Raw genomic sequence first — 21,021 nt, 5'->3', positions numbered from 1 at the left:
GAGTGCAGTGGCGCGATCTCGGCTCACTGCAAGCTCTGCCTCCTGGGTTCATGCCATTCTCCTGCCTTAGCCTCCCAAGTAGCTGGCTCTATAGGTGCCCGCCACCATGCCTGGCTAATTCTTTGTATTTTTTTTTTTTAGTAGAGATGGGGTTTCACCGTGCTGGCCAGGATGGTCTTGATTTCCTGACCTCGTGATCCGCCCACCTTGGCCTCCCAAAGTGCTGGGATTACAGGCGTGAGCCATCGCGCCCAGCTAACTGTCCTATTTTTCTCATTGATTCTCTGTGTATTTGATCACCTTTATAGTTCTTACTTATTAATGTGGGATTTCTTTTTGTTTTGTTTTTTTTTTTTTTTTTGGTTTATTTGTTTTTTGAGATGGAGTCTCACTCTGTCACCCAGCCTGGAGTTCAGTGGCATGATCTCTGGTCACTGCAACCTCCACCTCTCGGGTTCAAGCAGTTCTCCTACATCAGCCTCCTGAATGGCCGGGATTACAGGTGCATGCCGCCACGTACGGCTAAGTTTTTTATTTTTAGTGCAGACAGGGTTTTGCCATGTTGGCCAGACAAGTATCAAACCCCTTACCTCATGATTCGCCCACCTTGACCTCCCAAAGTGCTGGGATTATAGGCATGCGCCACTGTTCCTGGTCTAAATGTGTGATTTCTATTCCTCATAATTTGCGTTTTCCACAATCCTCGTCTTGACTTCTTCCTGGCACATTCATGCATTCTTTAAGCCTTAGTGCCTAATTGTTAACTACCTTCTTTTCTTATTATGCATTGTTAACATTACTGAGAGAAGACATTTGATTGATCTAATTTTTTTTTTTTTTGAGACGGAATCTTGTCCTGTCACCCAGGCTGGAGTGCGGTGGTGCGATATCGGCTCACTGCAACCTCTGCCCCCTGGTTTCAAACGATTCTCCTGCCTCCGCCTCCTGAGTAGCTGGGATTGCAGGTGTGTGCCACCACCCCTGGCTAATTTTTGTATGTTTAGTAGAGCTGGGGTTTCACCGTGTTGGTCAGGCTGGTCTCAAACTCCTGACCTCCTGATCTACCCACCTCAGCCTCCTGAAGTCCTGGGATTACAGGTGTGAGCCACTGCACCTGGCCACCAGTTCTTTTTTTTTTTTTAATTATAAGACTATGTCATAGGTTATTAGCATATCTATGAGTATCTGATTTTTTGTTAGTTGCTAATCTCTACTTCAGCTGAGTTATGATTAGTGAGTGAAGGGCATCTATCTGTTCTGCTGGGTCTGTGGCATATCAGAAACATTGTTGACATGTCTAGGATAATATGTAAATCTTATATGAATTCTAAGGTATTGCTTTAGATATTGTTGTGCAACTTGCTTTTTAATATTTTTATATTATCTTTTTTTCTTTCTTTTTTTTTTTTTTTTTTTGAGACAGAGTCTCGCTTTGTTGCCCAGGCTGGTGTGCAGTGATGCAATCTTGGCTTACCACAACCTCTGCCTCCTGAGTTCAAGCGGTTCTCCTGCCTCAGCCTCCTGAGTAGCTGGGACTACAGGCATGCGCCACCACGCCCAGCTAATTTTTGTATTTTTAGTAGAGACGGGGTTTCACTGTGTTGGCCAGGCTGGTCTCGAACTTGTGATCCACCCTCCTCAGCCTCCCAAAGTGCTGGGAGTACAGGTGTGAGCCGCCGCTCCTGGCCCATTTTTTTCTTTAATGACTTTTTTTGGTTACTAACACATGCATGTTGAAACAGTTGAAATCATAAAATACATAGATTTATAAAAGCATCATCTCTCTACTTTTTTTCCTGATGTAGTTAATATTTACAGCCTCATGGATATCCTTTCATATCATATGCTTTACTTACAACACAGACTTTGTCTTCATGGAAGTAGAATCCCTACAGATAGTACTTTGCCATATTTTTCTTTTCTTTCAAAAGTCTACCATGAAATAGCTATAGAAATTTGTAGATATCTTACATGTTTACATTCCCCTATACATGTATACATACAAACATGTTACAAAACCCAGTGCTTTTTTGGGAGATGGGTCTGTTTGTTTTTATTCTTTTTAAAAAAAAATTTTCTTTTTATCTTGGCCGTCATTCCCTCTTGTTAATCCCCTTTCCAATAAACATGGTAACGCATGTTAAAACTTGCTAGATATTCTTATATACATTTCTGTATGCTTATTATTATATAGAAATATTTGTGCATATGTCTGAACATACACATTCATGTATGTAGTTTTTTACTCATTCCTTTTATTTAATTAATTAATTAATTAATTTATTTATTGAGTCACAGTCTTGCTTTGTTGCCCAGGCTGGAGTGCAATGGCTCTATCTTGGCTCACTGAGACCTCTGCCTCCAGGGTTCAAGCGATTCTCCTGCCTCTGCCTCTGAGTAGCTGCGATTACAGGCGTGTGCCACCATACCTGGTTACTTTGTGTATTTTTAGTAGAGATGGGATTTCATCATGTTGGCCAGGCTGGTCTTGAACTCCTGACCTCAGGTGATCTGCCCACCTTGACCTCCCAAAGTGCTGGGATTATCGGTGTGAGTCACCGCACCTAGTCTTACTCATTGCTTTTTAAACAATGCAATCATTATATACTTTTGTGCTGAGCAGATGAATTGTATCACTTAGCAGTACACCGTGAAAATTCCTTTAAGCCTGTTGGGATGGCTCTAATTGATTCCTTTTTTTGATTTATTTAATTCCTTTATCCTTCTCAATATTTTATTATAAAAAATTTTAAATATACCCCCCAAATTGAAAGATTATCACAACAAACATTCAAATACTTTCCACATAGACTCAATAATTAACATTGTTTCATATTTTAATTTATCTTTGTATGTTTTATATATATAAATTTTTGTTGTTGTTGTTATTTGTTTGTTTTGTTTGTTTGTGTTTTTGAGCCAGAGTCTCACTCAGTGGCACGGTCTCGGCTCCCTGCAACCTCTGCCTTCTGGGTTCAAGCAGTTCTCCTGCCTCAGCCTCCGTAGTAGCTGGGATTACAGGCCAATGCCAACATGCCTAGCTAATTTTTTTGTATTTTAGTAGAGACAGGTTTCACCATGTTGGCCAGATTGGTCTCGAACTCCTGACCTCAGATGATCTGCCCCCCTCAGCCTCCCAAAGTGTTGGGATTACAGGCGTGAGCCACTGCGCCTGGCCTGTATATATTGTTTTTGTTTTACCATTTGAAACCTAAATGTAGATATGCATTTTACTCCCAAATACTTCAGCATGCACCTCTAAGAATACAGACATTCTCCTTCATAACCACATTATCATTATCACACCAAGGAAAATTAATGATACCGTTAAAATATCGTGTCATACCCAATGCATATTGAGATTTCTCCAATTGTTCCCAGAATGTCATTTATAGATTTTTTTTATATTGAAACATGACCCTGTTGAGGGTCACTCATTGCATTTGGTTGTTATGTCTCATAATCTAGAGCAGTTTGTTCACCTTTTCCCCACCTTTGTGCCCAACTTTTTGAAAAGTCTTGACCAGTTAACTTGTAGAACGTCCTTTCTCTCAGATTTGCCTGATCATTTTCTCTCCATGTTTCTTAACCTGTTCTTTATCCTTTGTTTTTTCTGTGAATTAAAAATTAGCTATAGAGGCTTTATTAGATTCAGGTTAAACATTTCTGGATAGAATATTTCATAGGTGAAATTAGGAACTTTACATATATCACACTGGAAACACACAATACCAGATTATTTCATTGTTAATTGCCACTAAGTTAGATAGTTTAAGTGATGATCTTCAAATATATCCATTGTAAAGGAACATTTTTCTGTTTATTATTAGTAAATATTCTTGGGACAATACTTTGGTTCCATGTGAATATCCTATTCCCAGCATAAAGCTTTTTACCTACTGGCTTTAGCGTTCAATAAAGACCTTTGCCTAAACCAGTTACATGGGGTTTTATGTTAAATTACATGGGTATTATGTTAAATTTTCTAATTTTATCATTTATTCTACATTTATTAGGTAGCATTGCATTATTCTGTAAGTAAGAACTTACTGCCCTCCCTTTTATTTCTTGATGTTGTTATGGGCTTATCATTTTTTTTCAATGTGTTATAACTAGTTAGCCATTATTCTTTTTGATGCTAAATTTCCCAAATTTGGCTAACCATTCAAGCTAGCTTCTCTGTACTTTTAATATGACTCTAGTCTTAAAAAATGACTGTATATTATTACTGTAATGTAGATGCAACATGCCTATTATTGCCCTACTGTGGACATTCACTTTGTTTCCAATATAATTGCCATACAAACAACACTAAAATAAACATTCGTTTATTTTCTTATATACCTATTTATATATGTAGGTATATAAGAATACCTATATTCTTATATACTGTTACCAGATTGAAACACTGCTATGAAATTTCTGTATTTACTGTACCTTATTGTAATAAAGTTCCCTGCTAGTGTATTTATTTCTTCTATCACTAGGAATAGTGCTAAAGTAGTGCCATTTGTTCTCCACCTTAGCCAACCCACATTACACTGTCTTGACACTCTTCTTTTAAAGCACTTATCATTATCTTGCATTATTTTTCTTTTCTAGTTATTAATTTACATGTTATATTCCAACATAGGAATTGCACTCTTCGATAGCAATACCTTATCTAGTACCTGGTATTTAGACATTGCATATAATGGACATTTGGTAAATATTTGCTGAATTATTGATTGAATGAATGGATGGATGGCTGTCTTTTTTTTTTTTTTTTTTTTTTTGAGAAAGAGTTTGGCTCTTGTTGCCCAGGCTGGAGTGCAATGGCAATCTCGGCTCACTGCAACCTCTGCCTCCCGGGTTCAAGCGATTCTCCTGCCTCAGCTTCCGGAGTAACTGGGATTACAGGCATGCACCACCATGCTCAGATAATTTTGTATTTTTAGTAGAGATGGTATTTCTCCATGTTGGTCAGGCTAGTCTGGAACTCCCAACCTCAGGTGATCGGCCCACTTCGGCCTCCCAAAGTTTTGGGATTACAGGCATGAGCCACCGCGCATGGCGTGGGCCTCAGTTTTAACTTTTTTCCTGTTAAATAAACTTTTAATTTTATTTTAAGATGGAGTCTTGCTATGTTACCCAGGGTGGAATATAGTGACGCAATCTCGGCTCACTGCAACCTCTGTCTCCCGGGTTCAAGCTATTCTCCTGCCCCAGCCTCCCAATTTGCTGGGACTACGGGCACATACCACCATGCCTGGCTAATTTTTTGTATTTTTAGTAGGGACTGGGTTTCACCATGTTAGCCAGGATGGTCTCGATATCCTGACCTCGTGATCTGCCTGCATCGGCCTCCCAAAGTGCTGGCATTACAGGCATGAGCCGCTGCGCCCAGCCAACTTTTTATTTTTAATTAAAGAAAAAGTTTTCTCAACCTGTAGAAAGGTCTATACCTTAGACTTCTTTTGATTATTTGAAAAACTATCTAGATTTGTCGTTGTATCATAAGCCAAGTTTTGCGCCTTTTTTGAACATTTTTCCAAACAATAAGAATTATAAAATTTGAAAAATAAGTGTTTATAGGAAACATTACTGATTCTTTTTGAAAGCACTTTTGTTTCTGAAATAAAAAATGAACTTTCTATTTGACATTATGGACATAAAAATCCTCTTTTGGGTTTTACTAGCTGATAGATATTTGCATGTAAATCTATCTTGAAGTTCTTGGGTTATCTTTTAGAGTATGAAAACATGAAAAAATACTCTTGGGAACAATTATTAGGGAACATGATACCTTCTTTGCAGAGAGATCCAATTTACTTTTAGGTAGTAGAATGGATACTTTTTAAATCTAGGGATCTGAAATTACCTGGTTTAGTTAGATACACAGGAATTTTTCAAATTACATAATTCTACATGTTACAGTGTTTATTTCATCTATTTATGTTAATTTGGTATATTAAGCTTTTATATATTTATATTTAGAGATTCTAAAAATTGCATGATGTTTGATATTATTACTACTTTATTTTGCAGAATGTGCCCATTTACTTTTGGCTCACAATGCTCCAGTCAAGGTGAAAAATGCTCAGGGATGGAGCCCTCTGGCGGAAGCCATCAGCTATGGAGATAGACAGATGAGTAAGCAATATGAATTACTGTTCTTGATGTATCTTCTAAAAATATGAAGTCATGCATTTGAAATATTCTTCATTCAATTTAACTTGCCATGATACGGACATTTGCAATTATATATAAACTTACATACGAATTATTTATGACTTAGGAACTTGAACATTGAGTGGTACACAGAAAGAATTGAGGAATCACGTTTAAAATCATGAATTTTTTTCTTTTGCAGCATTCTACCTACCTTACTGATGTTCTCTGATTTTTTTTTTATTCATCCATAATACAGGACTTAAAAAAATTAATAACCTGGCCGGGCGCGGTGGCTCAAGCCTGTAATCCCAGCACTTTGGGAGGCCGAGGCGGGCGGATCACGAGGTCAGGAGATCGAGACCATCCTGGCTAACACTGTGAAACCCCGTCTCTACTAAAAAATACAAAAAACTAGCCGGGCGAGGTGGTGGGCGCCTGTAGTCCCAGCTACTCGGAGGCTGAGGCAGGAGAATGGTGTGAACCCGGGAGGCGGAGCTTGCAGTGAGCTGAGATCTGGCCACTGCACTCCAGCCTGGGCGACAGAGTGAGACTCCGTCTCAAAAAAAAAAAAAGAAAAAAAAAAATTAATAACCTGACTGTCCTTTTTGGCAACTGCTTAATTATTTAGGCCATTATTGGAACTAAAAATAGTGTTACAATAGTTACCTGCTTTAGCTGGTAGGTATAGATTTTGCTGGAAGCAAGGAATAAGACTGTCTCTATTTTGTTTTAGTCATTAAAAGAGTATTTCCAAAACATGTCCTATTCTTTTTGATAATATGCTGAATGTTCAGTTATTCCACTCTCCCTCCTCCTACCCATAATTTTTTTCAACTTCACATACAGATCTTATTTTTGTCAAGTATATCTCAGTAGTGGAAAATTTTACAAAAGTTAATCTGGATGAATGGGAATATTATCTTGCTGATAATATTATCTTTATAGTTTTAGGCTGAAAATGATCAATTAAATCTAACTTTGTGGAAAGAAATAAAAAACACTGGGAGCTTTATTAAAGAAATGCACAATGTAGAACTCTCCTAGGATGTTACATAGATTCAGTCTTATTTTGATGCTATGATTTGGGCTCTTCTGGGCACTTAAGATTTGGCAGGCTGGGCGCGGTGGCTCATGCCTGTAATCCCAGCACTTTTGGGAGGCCAAGGCGGGAGGATCACCTGAGGTCAGGAGTTCACCACCAGCCTGGCCAACATGGTGAAACCCTGTCTCCACTAAAAATACAAAAAAATAACTGGGCATGGTGGTGGGCGCCTGTAATCTCAGCTCTCAGGAGGCTGAAGCAGGAGAATTGCTTGAGCCCAGGAGGTGGAGGTTGCAGTGAGCGGAGATCGCGCCATTGCACTCCAGCCCAGGCGACAAGAGCAAGACTGTCTCAAAAAAAAAAAAAAAATTTATTTAGCTGTATATTCTACCTCATATACATTTTTGTGGACTTCCTGAACTTTATAAACAACTTTTTTTTTTTTTTGAGATGGAGTCTTGCCCTGTCACCCAGGCTGGATGGAATACAATGGCACAATCTTGGCTCACTGCAACCTCCACCTCCCACGTTCAAGGGGTTTTCCTGCCTCAGCCTCCCAAGTAGCTGGGATCACAGACGCTTGCCACCACGCTCGGCTAATTTTTGTATTTTTAGCAGAGACGGGGTTTCACCATGTTAGTCAGGCTAGTCTCAAACTCCTGACCTCGTGATCTGCCCGCCTCGGCCTCCCAAAGTGCTAGGATTACAGGCATGAGCCACCGTGCTCAGCCTATAAACAACTTTTAATGGTGAAGTTATATTTGGGTCTAAGATTTACTGAGATAAAATTATAATATTTTAACAACTAAAATGAGTGTTTTTTTAAAAATTTTTTATACATTGACAGTTGTCCTTTCTGGACATATATCAGGAGACTCTCATGAGAGCAAGAAACAATACTAATCCTAGAACTATTTCAAGGAAAAGATAAAAAATGTGCAAATCCAAAAGAAAGTGATAATAAGAGTTGCAACAACTGGTCTGAAGAAACTTCTTCTGATTTTTCTAACTAATTAACAGAGTGGAGAGGAAAGCAGGTTGGCTTCTGGGTTTTTGTCTAGTGTGACTTTTGTGACTTTCAATTATTCTTTTTTTTTTTTTGAGATGGAGCTCCACTCTTGTTGCCCACGCTGGAGTGCAATGGCGCGATCTAGGCTCACCAGCAAACTCCGCCTCCCCGGTTCAGGCAATTCTCCTGCCCCAGTAGCTGGGATTATAGGCATGCATCACCACACCTGGCTAATTTTGTATTTTTAGTAGAAATGGGGTTTCTCCATGTTGGTCAGGCTGTTCTCAAACTCCTGACCTCAGGTGATCCACCAGCCTCGGCCTCCCAAAATGCTGGGATTACAGGTGTGAGCCACTGCACTCGGCTTCAAGGATTCTTTTATTCAGAATCAGTATTTACTGAGTCCTTACTATAAAACATGTGTGCATATTAAGATGTGGAGAATAAAAGACCTCGTCTCTTCTGTTTAAGAATTCATAATTATTGGGAAGACCAATAAACAAAATTATCATGGAAAATTAGTTAAAGGATATTTAACAATCAATTTAAAGGTAAAAGACTGAGACTCAGATAGTTGAGGTCTGTTCTTAAAGTGATTTTCTTAGGTAGAGTGATATATTAGCCATTCTAAATAATACCCCATTGACTATTATTATGTAGTTATATGGCCATAATTGCTCAGTGTTGATATTTTCATTACTTTCCATCACATGAAACAAATACTTAACTGCTAACTTAAAGGATAATTAATTGAATAACTCTTATGGTGCATATTTAGAAATAGTAATATAAATGTATAATGGTGTTAAACATGTGTCTGTACTTATTTTTATTTATTTATTTATTTTGAGAACGAGTTCCAGTGATTCTCATGCCTTAGCCTCCCGAGTAGCTGGGACTACAGGTGCCTGCCACCGCGCCTGGCTAATTTTTGAATTTTTAGTAGAGATGGGGTTTTACCATGTTGGCCAGGCTGGTCTCGAACTCCTGACCTCAGGTGATCCACTTGCCTTGGCCTCCCAAAGTGCTGGGATTACAGGCATTAGCCACCACACCCGGCTATGTCTGTACTTTGAAATTATCTTATGCACTGTGATTAAGTTTTTGATTTTTTAGCTTGTGTTACATTAACATTTTCTGGGCTCAGAAAATTATGTTTTTTGAAAAATCAGAGATAATCTAATATTATTAATTATTGGCAAAAACTTTGTCACCTATTTGTCTATTTTTTCTGATTTCTGACAATTTTGCTAACATTCTTGTGCCACAAAACAGACAATGCAAACTACTTGTCAGAAACGGTTTAGAATCATTTCACTAATTAATAATAAAATTTCAAGATTATATTGCTTTTGTGCCTTACAGTGGTTACCTGGTAAACAGTGATCAGCCCAGACCAATGTGAGACAGAGATAGGATACAAGTAAAAAGCCTTTTTTTTCCCCACAATTTATCCCTCACCCATGGTCCCTAGCTTTCTCTGATCTAGACAGCTCTGGTTTCTTTATGCACTCTGGGATCTAGTTGTGTTTTGTCTCTCCAGAAGTTGCTCACAGTTTGTGTGCAGATTTATGTCATGGTATACTTATGTTATGGTAGCTTTGGGAATTCTATCGGCCTTTGTCTTATTTTTGTGGCGCATCAAAGGTTAATGTGGTGTGAGAGACAGCAATTCGTATTGGTTTACAGTCTTACGTTGAATTGGAAGTCTTCATTTAGCCTTCAATTTTATATTTCTTTTTGAGAGAAGGCTTTCCTCAACTTTTAGAGTAGCTTAAGTTCTTCTTGTTTTACATTTTCAAAGTGGTTTAGTCTTTTCCTTTGCAATATGTTGCATACTTCTTATTAATTTTTCAGTATGTGTTCCCTACTCTGTATATCTTGATAATATAAGCTTTGTGAGACTTCAAGTCATGCATATGTTGTCTTATTCACCCCTTTATCTCTGGTACAATATTTGTTTAATGAATTAATGAAGAGATGAATAAAAACTGCAAAGAAAATTCGAGACTGTGTATCAAGAATCAAAATTTTTCTTAAAAGTATTAATATTAGATGCCAGTAATCCCAGCACTTTGGGAGGCCAAAGCAGGCAGATTGCTTGAGCCTGGGAAACATAGGGGGATCCCAACACTGCAAAAAGTACAAAAATTAGCTGGTGTGGTAATGTGTGCTTATAGTCCCAGCTACGTGGGAGCCTGAGGTAGGAGAATTGCTTAAACCTGGAAGGCGGAGGTAGCAGTGAGCTGAGATCATGCCACTGTACTCCAACCTGGGTGACAGAGTGAGACTCTGTCTAAAAAAAAAAAGAAAAAAGTGAAGAATTATAGTAGGACTTTTACTTATCACAACTCTCCTGAGTTTTCAAAACTTTATAATGTTTTTTCTTATAAGAAAATGATGACATTCATTGTAGAAAATTAGGAATTATAGGGGGAAAAAAAGAAAATAATATCACTCATAGATAACCACTGTTGGGTCAGGTGCAGTGGGGCATGCCTATAATCCCAGCACTTTGGGAGGCTGAGACAGGTGGGTCGCTTGAGCCCAGGAGTTCAAGACCAGCCTAAGCAACATGGCAAAAACCTGTCTCTACAAAAAAATACAAAAATTAGCCAGGTATGTTGGTGTGCGCGTGTGGTCCCAGCCTCTTGGGAGCTGAGATGGGAGGATCCACTTGAGCCTGGGAGGCTGAGGCTGTGGTGAGTCGACATTGTGCCACTGTACTCCAGCCTGGAGCCTGGCACAAAGCGAGACCCTGTCTCAAGAAAAAAAAAAAAAAAAGACAACCACTGTTAATATTTTGTTATATTTTAGTTTCATCTTCTGGTCATATTATTCTCTACATAAAATTCTTTAAAACCTCCTGTTCTGAGGACAAAGACCAAAATTGCTAATTTTGTTTATGAGGTCCAGTATGATAGTACCACTTCTTTGTCTCCTTCCTCATCTTGTTCTTTCCATCTGGCTTTCTATGTGTCAGCTGGGCTGGCTTTTTGGTTTCTTATAGTCCTCATACTTATATATCCCCCTCTTTTTGTCATAGCTTCTTCAGATTCTTCAGATCTCAGCTGAAGTACAAGGAAGTTTTCTCTGCTCATATACTGTGTCAGAACTCTGCCCATTCCCTTTAGGCAGAGTGTATGAGGCCAGGAGTTGTCTATTTGTGTTCTAAATACCTACTGGATGTGTCAGAAACATAGTCAGGATGTGCCATTAACTGTGATGTTGAGGAAATCATCCTACTTTAGGGAGAGAGACCAGTGAATATTCTGTGACATTCTGAAGTATTTACAAAGTCCTGGGGGAAACTGATGAGTGGAAAAGTTATTCAGGTTTTTAGCAAGGTGTTTGGTTCTTAAAGCTGTCTCAAAGGATTTTAGGAGCTAAAAAGGTGGGTGAAGACATTCTACTCTGCCAGAGTGAAATGTGTATAAAGCGTGGAAATGTAAAAAACAAGGCATATGCTAGGGAACAGTATGTATTTGGCTTCTTCTTTGTTTTTTTTTTTTTTTTTGAGGTGGAGTTTCCCTCTTGTTGCTCAGGCTGGAGTGCAATGGTGCAATCTTGGCTCTCTGCAGCCTCCTCCTCTCAGGTTCAGCGATTCTCCTTCCCCAGCCTCCTGAGTAGCTGGGATTACAGGTACTTGCCACCACTCCCAGCTATTTTCTTTTTTGTATTTTTAGTAGAGACGGGGTTTCACTATGTTGGTCAGGCTGGTCTCGAACTCCTGACCTCAGGCAATCCACCTGGCTCGGCCTTCCAAAGTGCTGAGATTACAGGCGTGAGCCACCGTGCCCCTGTATTTGGCTTCTTAATGATACATGGCAAAGATGGATGAAGGGGCAAAGACCAGTGTTGGGAAATGAAGTTGTAATGATAAAGGGACCACATTGATACCAGCTTTATGTGCTATTCAAGATTTTAATCTCAATTTCCGGTCTCTGCAAAAGCCCAGAAGACTTCAAAGCAGGGATTGATATTATTAGATAAGTGAAAAGACTTTCTAATTAATACAGTGGAGTCAGGGAGGCAAGAGATATTTAGAAAAAAACGTTTTTGGAACAAATGAGGTAAGCTTGACTTAAAGACATAGAGAAGAAAGGAATAGATTAGAAAGTAATTAAAAGAAAGATTTAGCTGGGCCTGGTGGCTCATGCTTGTAATCCCAGCACTTTGGGAGGCTGAGGCGGGCGGATCACGAGGTCAAGAGATCTAGACCATCCTGGCCAACATGGTGAAACCCCGTCTCTACTAAAAATACAAAAGTTAGCTGGGCGTGGTGATGCGCACCTGTAGTCCCAGCTACTCTGGAGGCTGAGGCAGGGGAATAGCTCGAACCCGAGAGGCAGAGGTTGCAGTGAGCCGAGATCGTGCCACTGCGTTCCAGCCTGGTGACAGAGCGAGACTCCGTCTCAAAAAAAAAAAAAAAAAAAGAAAGATTTAACAGAATGGATTATCTCTTGGATATAGGTAATAATAGAATGATTCAGAGTAACTCTAAGGTCTCTATTATGGATTGATGGTGATTTCATTAATTAATTGGTATGTAGACTATAGGAGCAAGAGCAGTATGATCTTTAATTTGTGTTAGATTTGTTGGGTTTGAATCAACTGTAGCACATCAGGTAGAATTGTCCAAGTGGGAAGCAGGAAATAGATTGGAGCTTAGAAGGAAGAGGAGTGGAAAAGATGCAGATTTAAGTAATACTTGGAGCAGTAGGGCATAGTTCCAAAAGTTTTACGTCAAACTGTAAACTTCAGTCGGAGAAGGAGAAATGAGAAAGTGAAATATTTGCGGTTTATGGACTTTTGCATTTGAGTCTTTGTATGAATTCTCTTATCACCTAAATCCTCTAAAGCGAATTTTATCTTCATTATTAATCAGTACTAGTAAAATTCTCACAATATGGGAATACAAATACTGCAATACTGCTGCCTAAAAAGGATACTGGTAATTTTGTGTAATTGCTTTCTGAATGTTTGTGCATCCATAAGAAGATTGAGTTTTTGGTGTTTTTCAATATGAAGTCTTATATAGAAAAGGGAATCTCTTTGCATACGTTATTATACTATGCTTATATACAGTGGTTGCCATTACCTTTTTAATGATGTTTGGTCGTTATTTATTGAATGCCTTCAGTCAGTTACAATTATATTTAGTTAATAAAATCAGGCTGATAAAAAAATATATAGCCTCTGCTTTTTATTGAAAGACGCTTTCTATCTAGGAATTGAATTCTTTTCATTCTCTGCATTCAACCAAGGTCCATTTCAATCTGAAGGCAAGGTAGATTGAATAAGATTTATTAAGGTACTTGAGCTTATAGTGGAAAACAATGACCATTAAAAAGATTTTACTACATTTGGGTAATGTGACTTTGACATTAAAGTTAAATATAACGAACAGGAAGGTTTGTTAGATTCATACGAACTTGAATCTGTAAATGGTTATCTAAGTCATTGATTCTCAGACTTTTTGGATTTCACAGACCAGAAAAAATTTTTTTACTGGTGCTTGATATAGGGAATCTAACTTTTTCATTTTAGACTATCAGAACTTTATAAAAAAGATAACTACTGTCTTTTGTGATCCACATTTTATTTTTAAAAAAGATATTTGAAACCAAAAGTAGGAAGAATAGTCTTTTAAAAATTTATTAAGAAAAAACTCATTCTAGTACACATTTTTTCCTCATTTTCTGCATATCATTGGAAACTCAAACAACTGGGCACAGAAATGTAGGTTCGTATTTGGTAACTACTGATTTAGGTCACCGAGCTAATAAATGGTAGGACTGAAACTAGGTCCTATGTTTCCTGATTTCTGTGTCTCAGTTTTTATTATTTTGAGACATCTTCAGTAATTTAAACATTGTTCTTTGATTTTTGGCTTTTTAAAATATATTGGGATTTAGTTAGACCTGTAGTTAAAAATAAGAACTCCTACTATTTTTATATCCTTCCCTAGATTTTTGCTAATTTTGGGCCTATGTGGACAAAAAAAAAATCTGGTCCAAGCTTTCACTACCTTCTTTTTTTATTCGCCTTCTGCTTCTGCGTTCCACGTGGGACTTGAAGTGGTTTATAAGAATGCATACTGTGAAATAGTAAAAATAATTTACTGATTTTTAAAAAGCCCTCAGAACGCATATGTATATGTATGTATATGAAAAATATGTTAGAATCAGGAGGAAATTAGCATGTATGGATTTATATATTTCCCCCAATGCACATATTTCTGTGTTCTTATTTTTTCTGTTTATTTCATTCAAGTCTAATATTTTTTCTTATTTTGATAAATGTTAAGGGTTAATTGAATGATTTTTGCCAGTGAATTTTAGACCTTCATTCTAACAGATAAAAATTGTGTTTAGTTAATTGCAGGCACAGTGTCTTGCTCTGTCACCCAGGTTGGAGTGCAGTGGTCATAGCTTACTGCAGCCTCAAACTCTTGGGCACAACCAGTCCTCTTGCTTCAGCCTCCCAAGTAGCTAGGACCACAGGTACATACCATCAAGCCCTGGCTAATTTTTTTTTTTTTTTTAAATAGGGATGGGGTCTCACTATGTTTCCCGGGCTGGTCTCGAACCCCTGGGCTCAAGTGATCCTCTCACCTTAACCTCCTGAGTAGCTGGGACTACAGGTGCAGGCCACTGTGCCCTTACTTCTATTCTTACTTGACAAAGGAGAGGAATAAAAAAAGGAAGTTTAGAGAAATTAGGTAGTAACTTGTCCAAGTTTACACACAACCACTAAATGGTGAAGCTGGGGTTTGAACTTTAGCAATGTGCTTAAATCTCAGTCTCTTAGTAATTGAAAATATACTGTGGAGGACTTTAGGTTTTCTTAGATTCAGAAGTTCTTTTTCCAGATACAATAAGATTCAGTTTTGTGTTTTTTATACTGTGCTGGTAGTATGTGAAGGTATATCCACCAGTGAAAAAAGAACAGATACACCTGGTAACAATTACAGGTAATTATACATTTTTAGAAAAGTGGCTTCCAGTGGGATTTTTGAGATCTGTTGTTTTTGAGATCTACCTTGAGGTCAGTGTTCTATTAGGATATTGCATCATTTGAATGAGTTTGGTTATCTTGGCACAGTTAGGTAAATCCTTACTGATAATTAAAAACTAGTGAAAGCTAGTGTGAATATGGTGTAAAATATCTCTTCTCATTATTCTTTGGGGATCATACCAGTTTTATTAAACTTACTTACTAACTTATTCTATCTATATAGGTCCCATGTTCTCTGACTTCTATGTCTCAGCTTCTTTTACTGTTCCAAGAGACCTTCAGTAATTTAAACATTGCTCTTTGATTTTTGGCCTTTCAAAATGTATTGTGGTTGTAGATACACACACACACAAACATATACACACATGCATGTGCGCATATGTGTACATGTATTATCTATCTATATCTGTAATAAGCCAGTGGTGTTTTTATTGCATGATGAAATGTAAATTAGTTATTTTTAAAATTTAAACTTTAGTTACAGCTCTTTTGAGGAAGCTTAAGCAGCAATCCAGGGAAAGTGTTGAAGAAAAACGACCACGATTATTAAAAGCCCTGAAAGAGGTAAGCTGTATTTCTTTGTTTATTTTGCACCTTGGGAGTAATTATAAGTGTAGTTTTAAGCATTTTTTTCTTAATACAATTGAAATTCTCACTTATTAAGGGCCAAAATATGGTAAAAAAATTATGCCTAAATTATGTAATAATTATAGTGTATAAATGTGATCTTCTACACCTCACTTTGAACTAGGAAGATAAAGATTTATTACTTTCAATAAATTAGATAAGAGGTCTAAAGAAAAAAAAAGGAGGTAAGTCATAGTTAATGGCAATAATTTTCCTTTGTCTTTGAATTAGAACATTCTCTAGAGCTAAAGCCATTGCTACTAGAAGTGGCAGGTTATTTTATTTTTATTTATTTATTTATTTTGAGACAGCACCTCACTCTGTCGTCAGCTAATTTTTTGTATTTTTAGTAGAGATGGGGTTTTGCCATGTTGCCCAGGCTGGTCTCAAACTCCTGAGCTCAAGCAATCCACCTGCCTCAGCCTCCTAGAGTGCTGGGATTATAGGCGTGAGCCACCGTGCCCAGCCTGTATATTCTTTATATAACAAAAACTCTTTTTATCTGTCCTACGTCCTTGTGGTAAGAGCTGGGTATGCTGGCACAAAAAAGAGAGTGGTTTGTTTTCTGTTGTTACTCTCTTCCTCTGTATTTCTGCTGCCTCAAAGAACTGTGGGAGAAAGATTAGAACTGTCATGATGTTATGGTGATAGCTTGTCTCTGTTAGTCGTGCTTTTTTTTTTTTTTTTTTTTAAAGATCTGAAGAAATAAAGAAAAAGCCAGAAAAATGTTTTACTCATGTTGCAATGATTTCTACTATTAACAGTCACTTTTATCACTTTTTGAAAAAGAAAGACTAACTTGTTGATGTTGCTATATTTCTAATGCTCTACTTCTATTTAGAATATATACTCTTCACAGTTATAATCTTTGATGTCTAACTTCTGATTTGCAAAATAAAAATTTTTTTTTGGCTGGGCATGGTGACTCATGCCTGTAAACCCAGCACTTTGGGAGGCCGAGGTGGGTGGATCACCTGAGGTCAGGAGTTTGAGCCTAGCGTGACCAAAAAGGCGAAACCCTGTCTCTACTAAAAATTAAAAAAAAAAATTAGCCAGGTGTGGTGGCAGGTGCCTGTAGTCCCAGCTACCTGGGAGACTGGGACAGGAGAATTGCTTGAACCCAGGAGGCAGAGGTTGCAGTGAGCCAAGATCATGCCACTGTACTCCAACCTGGGCGATGGAGTGAGACTGTGTCTCAAAAAAAACAAAAAATTTTTTTCGTAGATGTTATATGATGATATGTTTCAGATTTTATAAACTTGTATTATCCCTTTACAGAAAAATATTTTCTATTACAATGGGCCATTTTTTAAATGCCATTATGAGGCTATACAAATAATCCTTTTGGTAGTAATTTTTAATAACACTTCTAAAGTTAACTATTTAAAAAATAATATTTATTGTTATTGTTATTTTGTTTATACTGGGAAGTGTAATATGTGTTGATAGAAATTTAAATGCTTACCAGTTTCAGATATGTTACTATGTAATTAAAATATTCTTATAAAATATACAGGTGCATATTTTCCTTTGTAATTAAGTATAGTAATGCATGTATTATAATGTTTTAAGGAATAGCCATATTTTTTCTATCAAATTCCAAACATTAAAGTTAATATTTTATCATTTTCTATTTCTGACTAGAGACCTTTGATGATAAAATATTTTTTGAAGCATAAGAGCTGTTAACTAAGGTGCATTTAGTAATTATTCATATTTCATTTTTCAGCTAGGTGACTTTTATCTAGAACTTCACTGGGATTTTCAAAGCTGGGGTAAGAGTGTGCTATGTTTTACTATAAAATATGTACTCATGCAGAAATGCAAGTACGAAAATACCTATCATATAGAAATGTTAAGATAACAAATTTAATACTTGCTGTGAGGAAAAGTATTTTTCGTGACATTGACTGTAATTGTTATAAAGCCCTATAATGTTTAATTATTCTAATTGATTAGTAACTTTAATAAATCTTTTTTTTTTTTTTTTTTTTTGAGACAAGTTCTTACGGTTGCCCAGGCTGGAGTGCAGTAGTACGATCATAGCTTACTACAGCCTCGAATTCCTGGGCTCAAGCAATCCTCCCCGCTCAGCCTCCTGAGTAGCTAGGACCGCAGGCACATGCCATTACACCTGGCTAATTATTTCTATTTTTTGTAGAGATGGAATCTCACTTTGTTTCCCAGGCTGGTCTAGAACACCTGGGCTCAAGCAATCCTCCTACCTCGGCCTCTCAAAGTGCTGGGATTACAGAAGTGAGCCACCACATCTGGCTAATAGTTTATATTTTTAAGGTTAAAGATGGTACTTTTAGTTTTAAAAATTTTGTTTTACAAACAGCATTTAAAATTTAATAATAGAATGCAAGGAGTTTTCAGAAAAGAAAATAATTATGGGATTATAGGACTACTGAATTTAAGGATGTTTGAAATCTAGTACTTAGATCTCTGAATGTGGAGAATTTAGTTAACATCTTTTGTTTATGTATATTTTGTTGTCTTTCAGTTATTTTGCCTCTTGCATACTTTATAGCCACTTTCTTTACATACCATTTGGTTGAACAGTGATTCCAGTGACTTATGAAAGACTCTAATTTTGCCCCAGATTTTTTTGCAGTCATTTATTGACTTACCTTAACAAGATTTTTCTCCTCCTCATAAAACTTTCATATCCAAATATGAAGTTTGATTCTAGTGACCTTTATTTCACTAACTAAACAACTAAATTTTGTTGTTTTTAAAGATTTAAAAAAATGTAATCTATAAAAAGGTTTGGACATAATGAGCTTATGTGCATTTTTGTTAAAGCATCTAAATTAATTTTTGGTTTTTTGGAGACAGAGTCTCACTCACTCTGTCGCCCAGGCACATATGCATATTATACCAAATGAGGAACACTGGGCTAATAATTCAAAGTCAGTAGAATAGGAATTTTGAACTAGCAAATCTGTTTCTTTTCATTTCTACATTCTGTGCCTCTATGATTTTCTCTATACATTTAAAAACAAATTCTAGACTGTGAAATGGAAATTACTTACAGTACTTAGCCCCATCCAGTGCTGCTACTGCCCTTCTCAGGCAATTTGTAGTGGGATTTCCAGAGCAAGGCTCTGTCTCAAAAAAAAAAAAAAAAGAAAACTAATAGAAATTTCACAGTTTTAGGCCTGGTCTATGTTAGGTGAATAAATGCAACTTAATTTAAAACATTACATTCTGGCATTTGTTAACCTAGAGGAAGTTATGATATTCTCACAATATACTTGGGTTTGCAAATTCAGCTTCAACTCATCAGTAAGAAAATAGGTTATACAATATACCATACAGCAGTAAAATGCCTAGGAAGTTACCAGATTTAAACTTTAATTAACAATTATGCTTGTTATTTCATCTAATTCCCTTATATCTTCTGATTTCTTCTGAAAAAATAAATGCAGCTATAAATCTGAAGTCCATTAACACTTATTTCTCTCTACTGTATGAAAAAATAGTAGTATTCTACTGTCTTGAGAAAGAATCTGGCCTCTTTTCAACAAGTAATAATTTTCTACAAATTATATTTTTGATAAGCTGCCTTCTTTATTTGGAACTTTTAGATACAAATCAGACTACAGCTTATGTAAATTTTAAACATTGATTTTATAACATATGTATACATTTCTAAAAATTATATTATGCTTTTTAGTTAGTTTTGACTAATACAAATTATAATTTAATACTAAAATTATCCTCAGAATTTACAAAGATTTTAATCTATTTTTAATATTCACTGTTAAAGTTTTGAACATTATAGAAAATTAATCAGGTATTTTTAAGTTTCCCTGTTACCACTTCCCAGAGGTGACCATTGTTAACATTTCGTATGACTACTTTCAAATGCTTTTCAGTGCTTACTAAAGTGTTTGTGTATATATCTATGCACACACAACCCCTCAGAATTAGGTTTTTTTCTCCCATAGCATCATACTATTATATTGTTATGCAAGTTGACATATTTATTTATTTATTTATTGAGAGGGAGTCTTACTCTATCACCGAGGCTGGAGTGTAGTCATGTGATCTCAGCTCACCGCAAACTCCACCTCCTGGGTTCAAGTGATCCTACCACCTCAGCTTCCTGAGTAGCTGGGACTACATGCGTGCGCCTTATATTTTTAGTAGAGACAGGGTTTCACCGTGTTGGCCAGGCTGGAACTCCTGACTCTGATGATCTGCCTTCCTCAGCCTCCCAAAGTGCTGGAATTACAGGTGTGAGCTACTACACCCAGCTGTCATTTTTATTCAACCAATTATAGGCATCTTACCATATTTCATGTGGTAATACTTCACTAATTTTAATAGCTGCATAATACTTTGTGGCATGGATGATTAAGATTTTTCTAGTGTGTTTAATCCTTGTATAAAGAATTTTAATTCTATATTTAATCAGTTTTTTCTCACATTTTTATAACTCTAGCTCATTAGGCTAGTTTGACTCTGTTAAAGATTATGCAGTCTTGTTACTCTGTTACTTTTATGCCTTATATATCATTCGGGGGTCCTGGTGTCCTAGAACACATAGAAAAACAGGTTTATAGTAGCCTTGTGTAGTAAAGGAGCTCCAAGTTAGATTGGTCTAAAACCTGAATACTATCCTTTTTACCCCATTTTTTTCCCATCTGTAGAGACCCCAGTCCTGCTTTGTGATCCTAAACTGGATTGTTCCTTGAGTATTTTGGCTCTTTAACTGATTCCCTTAGTAATCATTAGTGGTTTGAATTCTAGAATAGTCAATGTATATTGCTGAACAAAATGTTATAAAATAGTTTAAAAGTGATATTTTAATTATACTAAAAGATATAAATACATGCAATCACTTCTAAAATCGTGTATATATCATAAACAACACATTATAAATGTTGCATAATTGAGTTCCTGAAGTAACCGTGAGACAGTTGTCCAAAGTATTTCTTCTCTGAGAACTTGACTTTGATGCAAAAAGTCAGCACATCTGTTTCATTCCTAATAAAGGATTTTACTGATTTAAAGTCACAACTATTAATACGTGATGATTAGATGTCATATATAATTCTAAAACGAAACCCTTTGGCTTCTAGATAGCCTAGATCTTTTATTAGATTTTATGATCAAGCTTTAAGAGTTTTGGCATATTTCTTTCCCTTGTCAAAACACA

The 21,021-nt window shown here is 36.7% G+C and overlaps 1 protein-coding gene across 3 annotated transcripts in view; it reads left to right on the top strand.

Annotated features, from left to right (window-relative positions):
• The window catches only part of ANKRD13C (ankyrin repeat domain 13C), a 91,580-nt gene that overhangs the window by 26,117 nt on the left and 44,442 nt on the right, over positions 1-21,021 (top strand). For all 3 annotated transcript variants that reach the window (XM_033225281.1, XM_033225282.1, XM_033225280.1), the window contains exons 3-5: positions 6,028-6,132; positions 15,703-15,788; positions 17,581-17,626. In XM_033225281.1, the coding sequence (XP_033081172.1) occupies positions 6,028-6,132; positions 15,703-15,788; positions 17,581-17,626 (237 nt within the window). The remainder of the gene's footprint in view (positions 1-6,027; positions 6,133-15,702; positions 15,789-17,580; positions 17,627-21,021) is intronic.

The sequence above is a fragment of the Trachypithecus francoisi genome, unplaced genomic scaffold, assembly GCF_009764315.1.
Source record: "Trachypithecus francoisi isolate TF-2019V2 unplaced genomic scaffold, Tfra_2.0 Lachesis_group12, whole genome shotgun sequence".
Classification (NCBI taxonomy): domain Eukaryota; kingdom Metazoa; phylum Chordata; class Mammalia; order Primates; family Cercopithecidae; genus Trachypithecus; species Trachypithecus francoisi.
The sequence above is the reverse complement of the archived record's forward strand: the minus strand, read 5'-3'. Positions and strand labels throughout refer to the sequence as shown.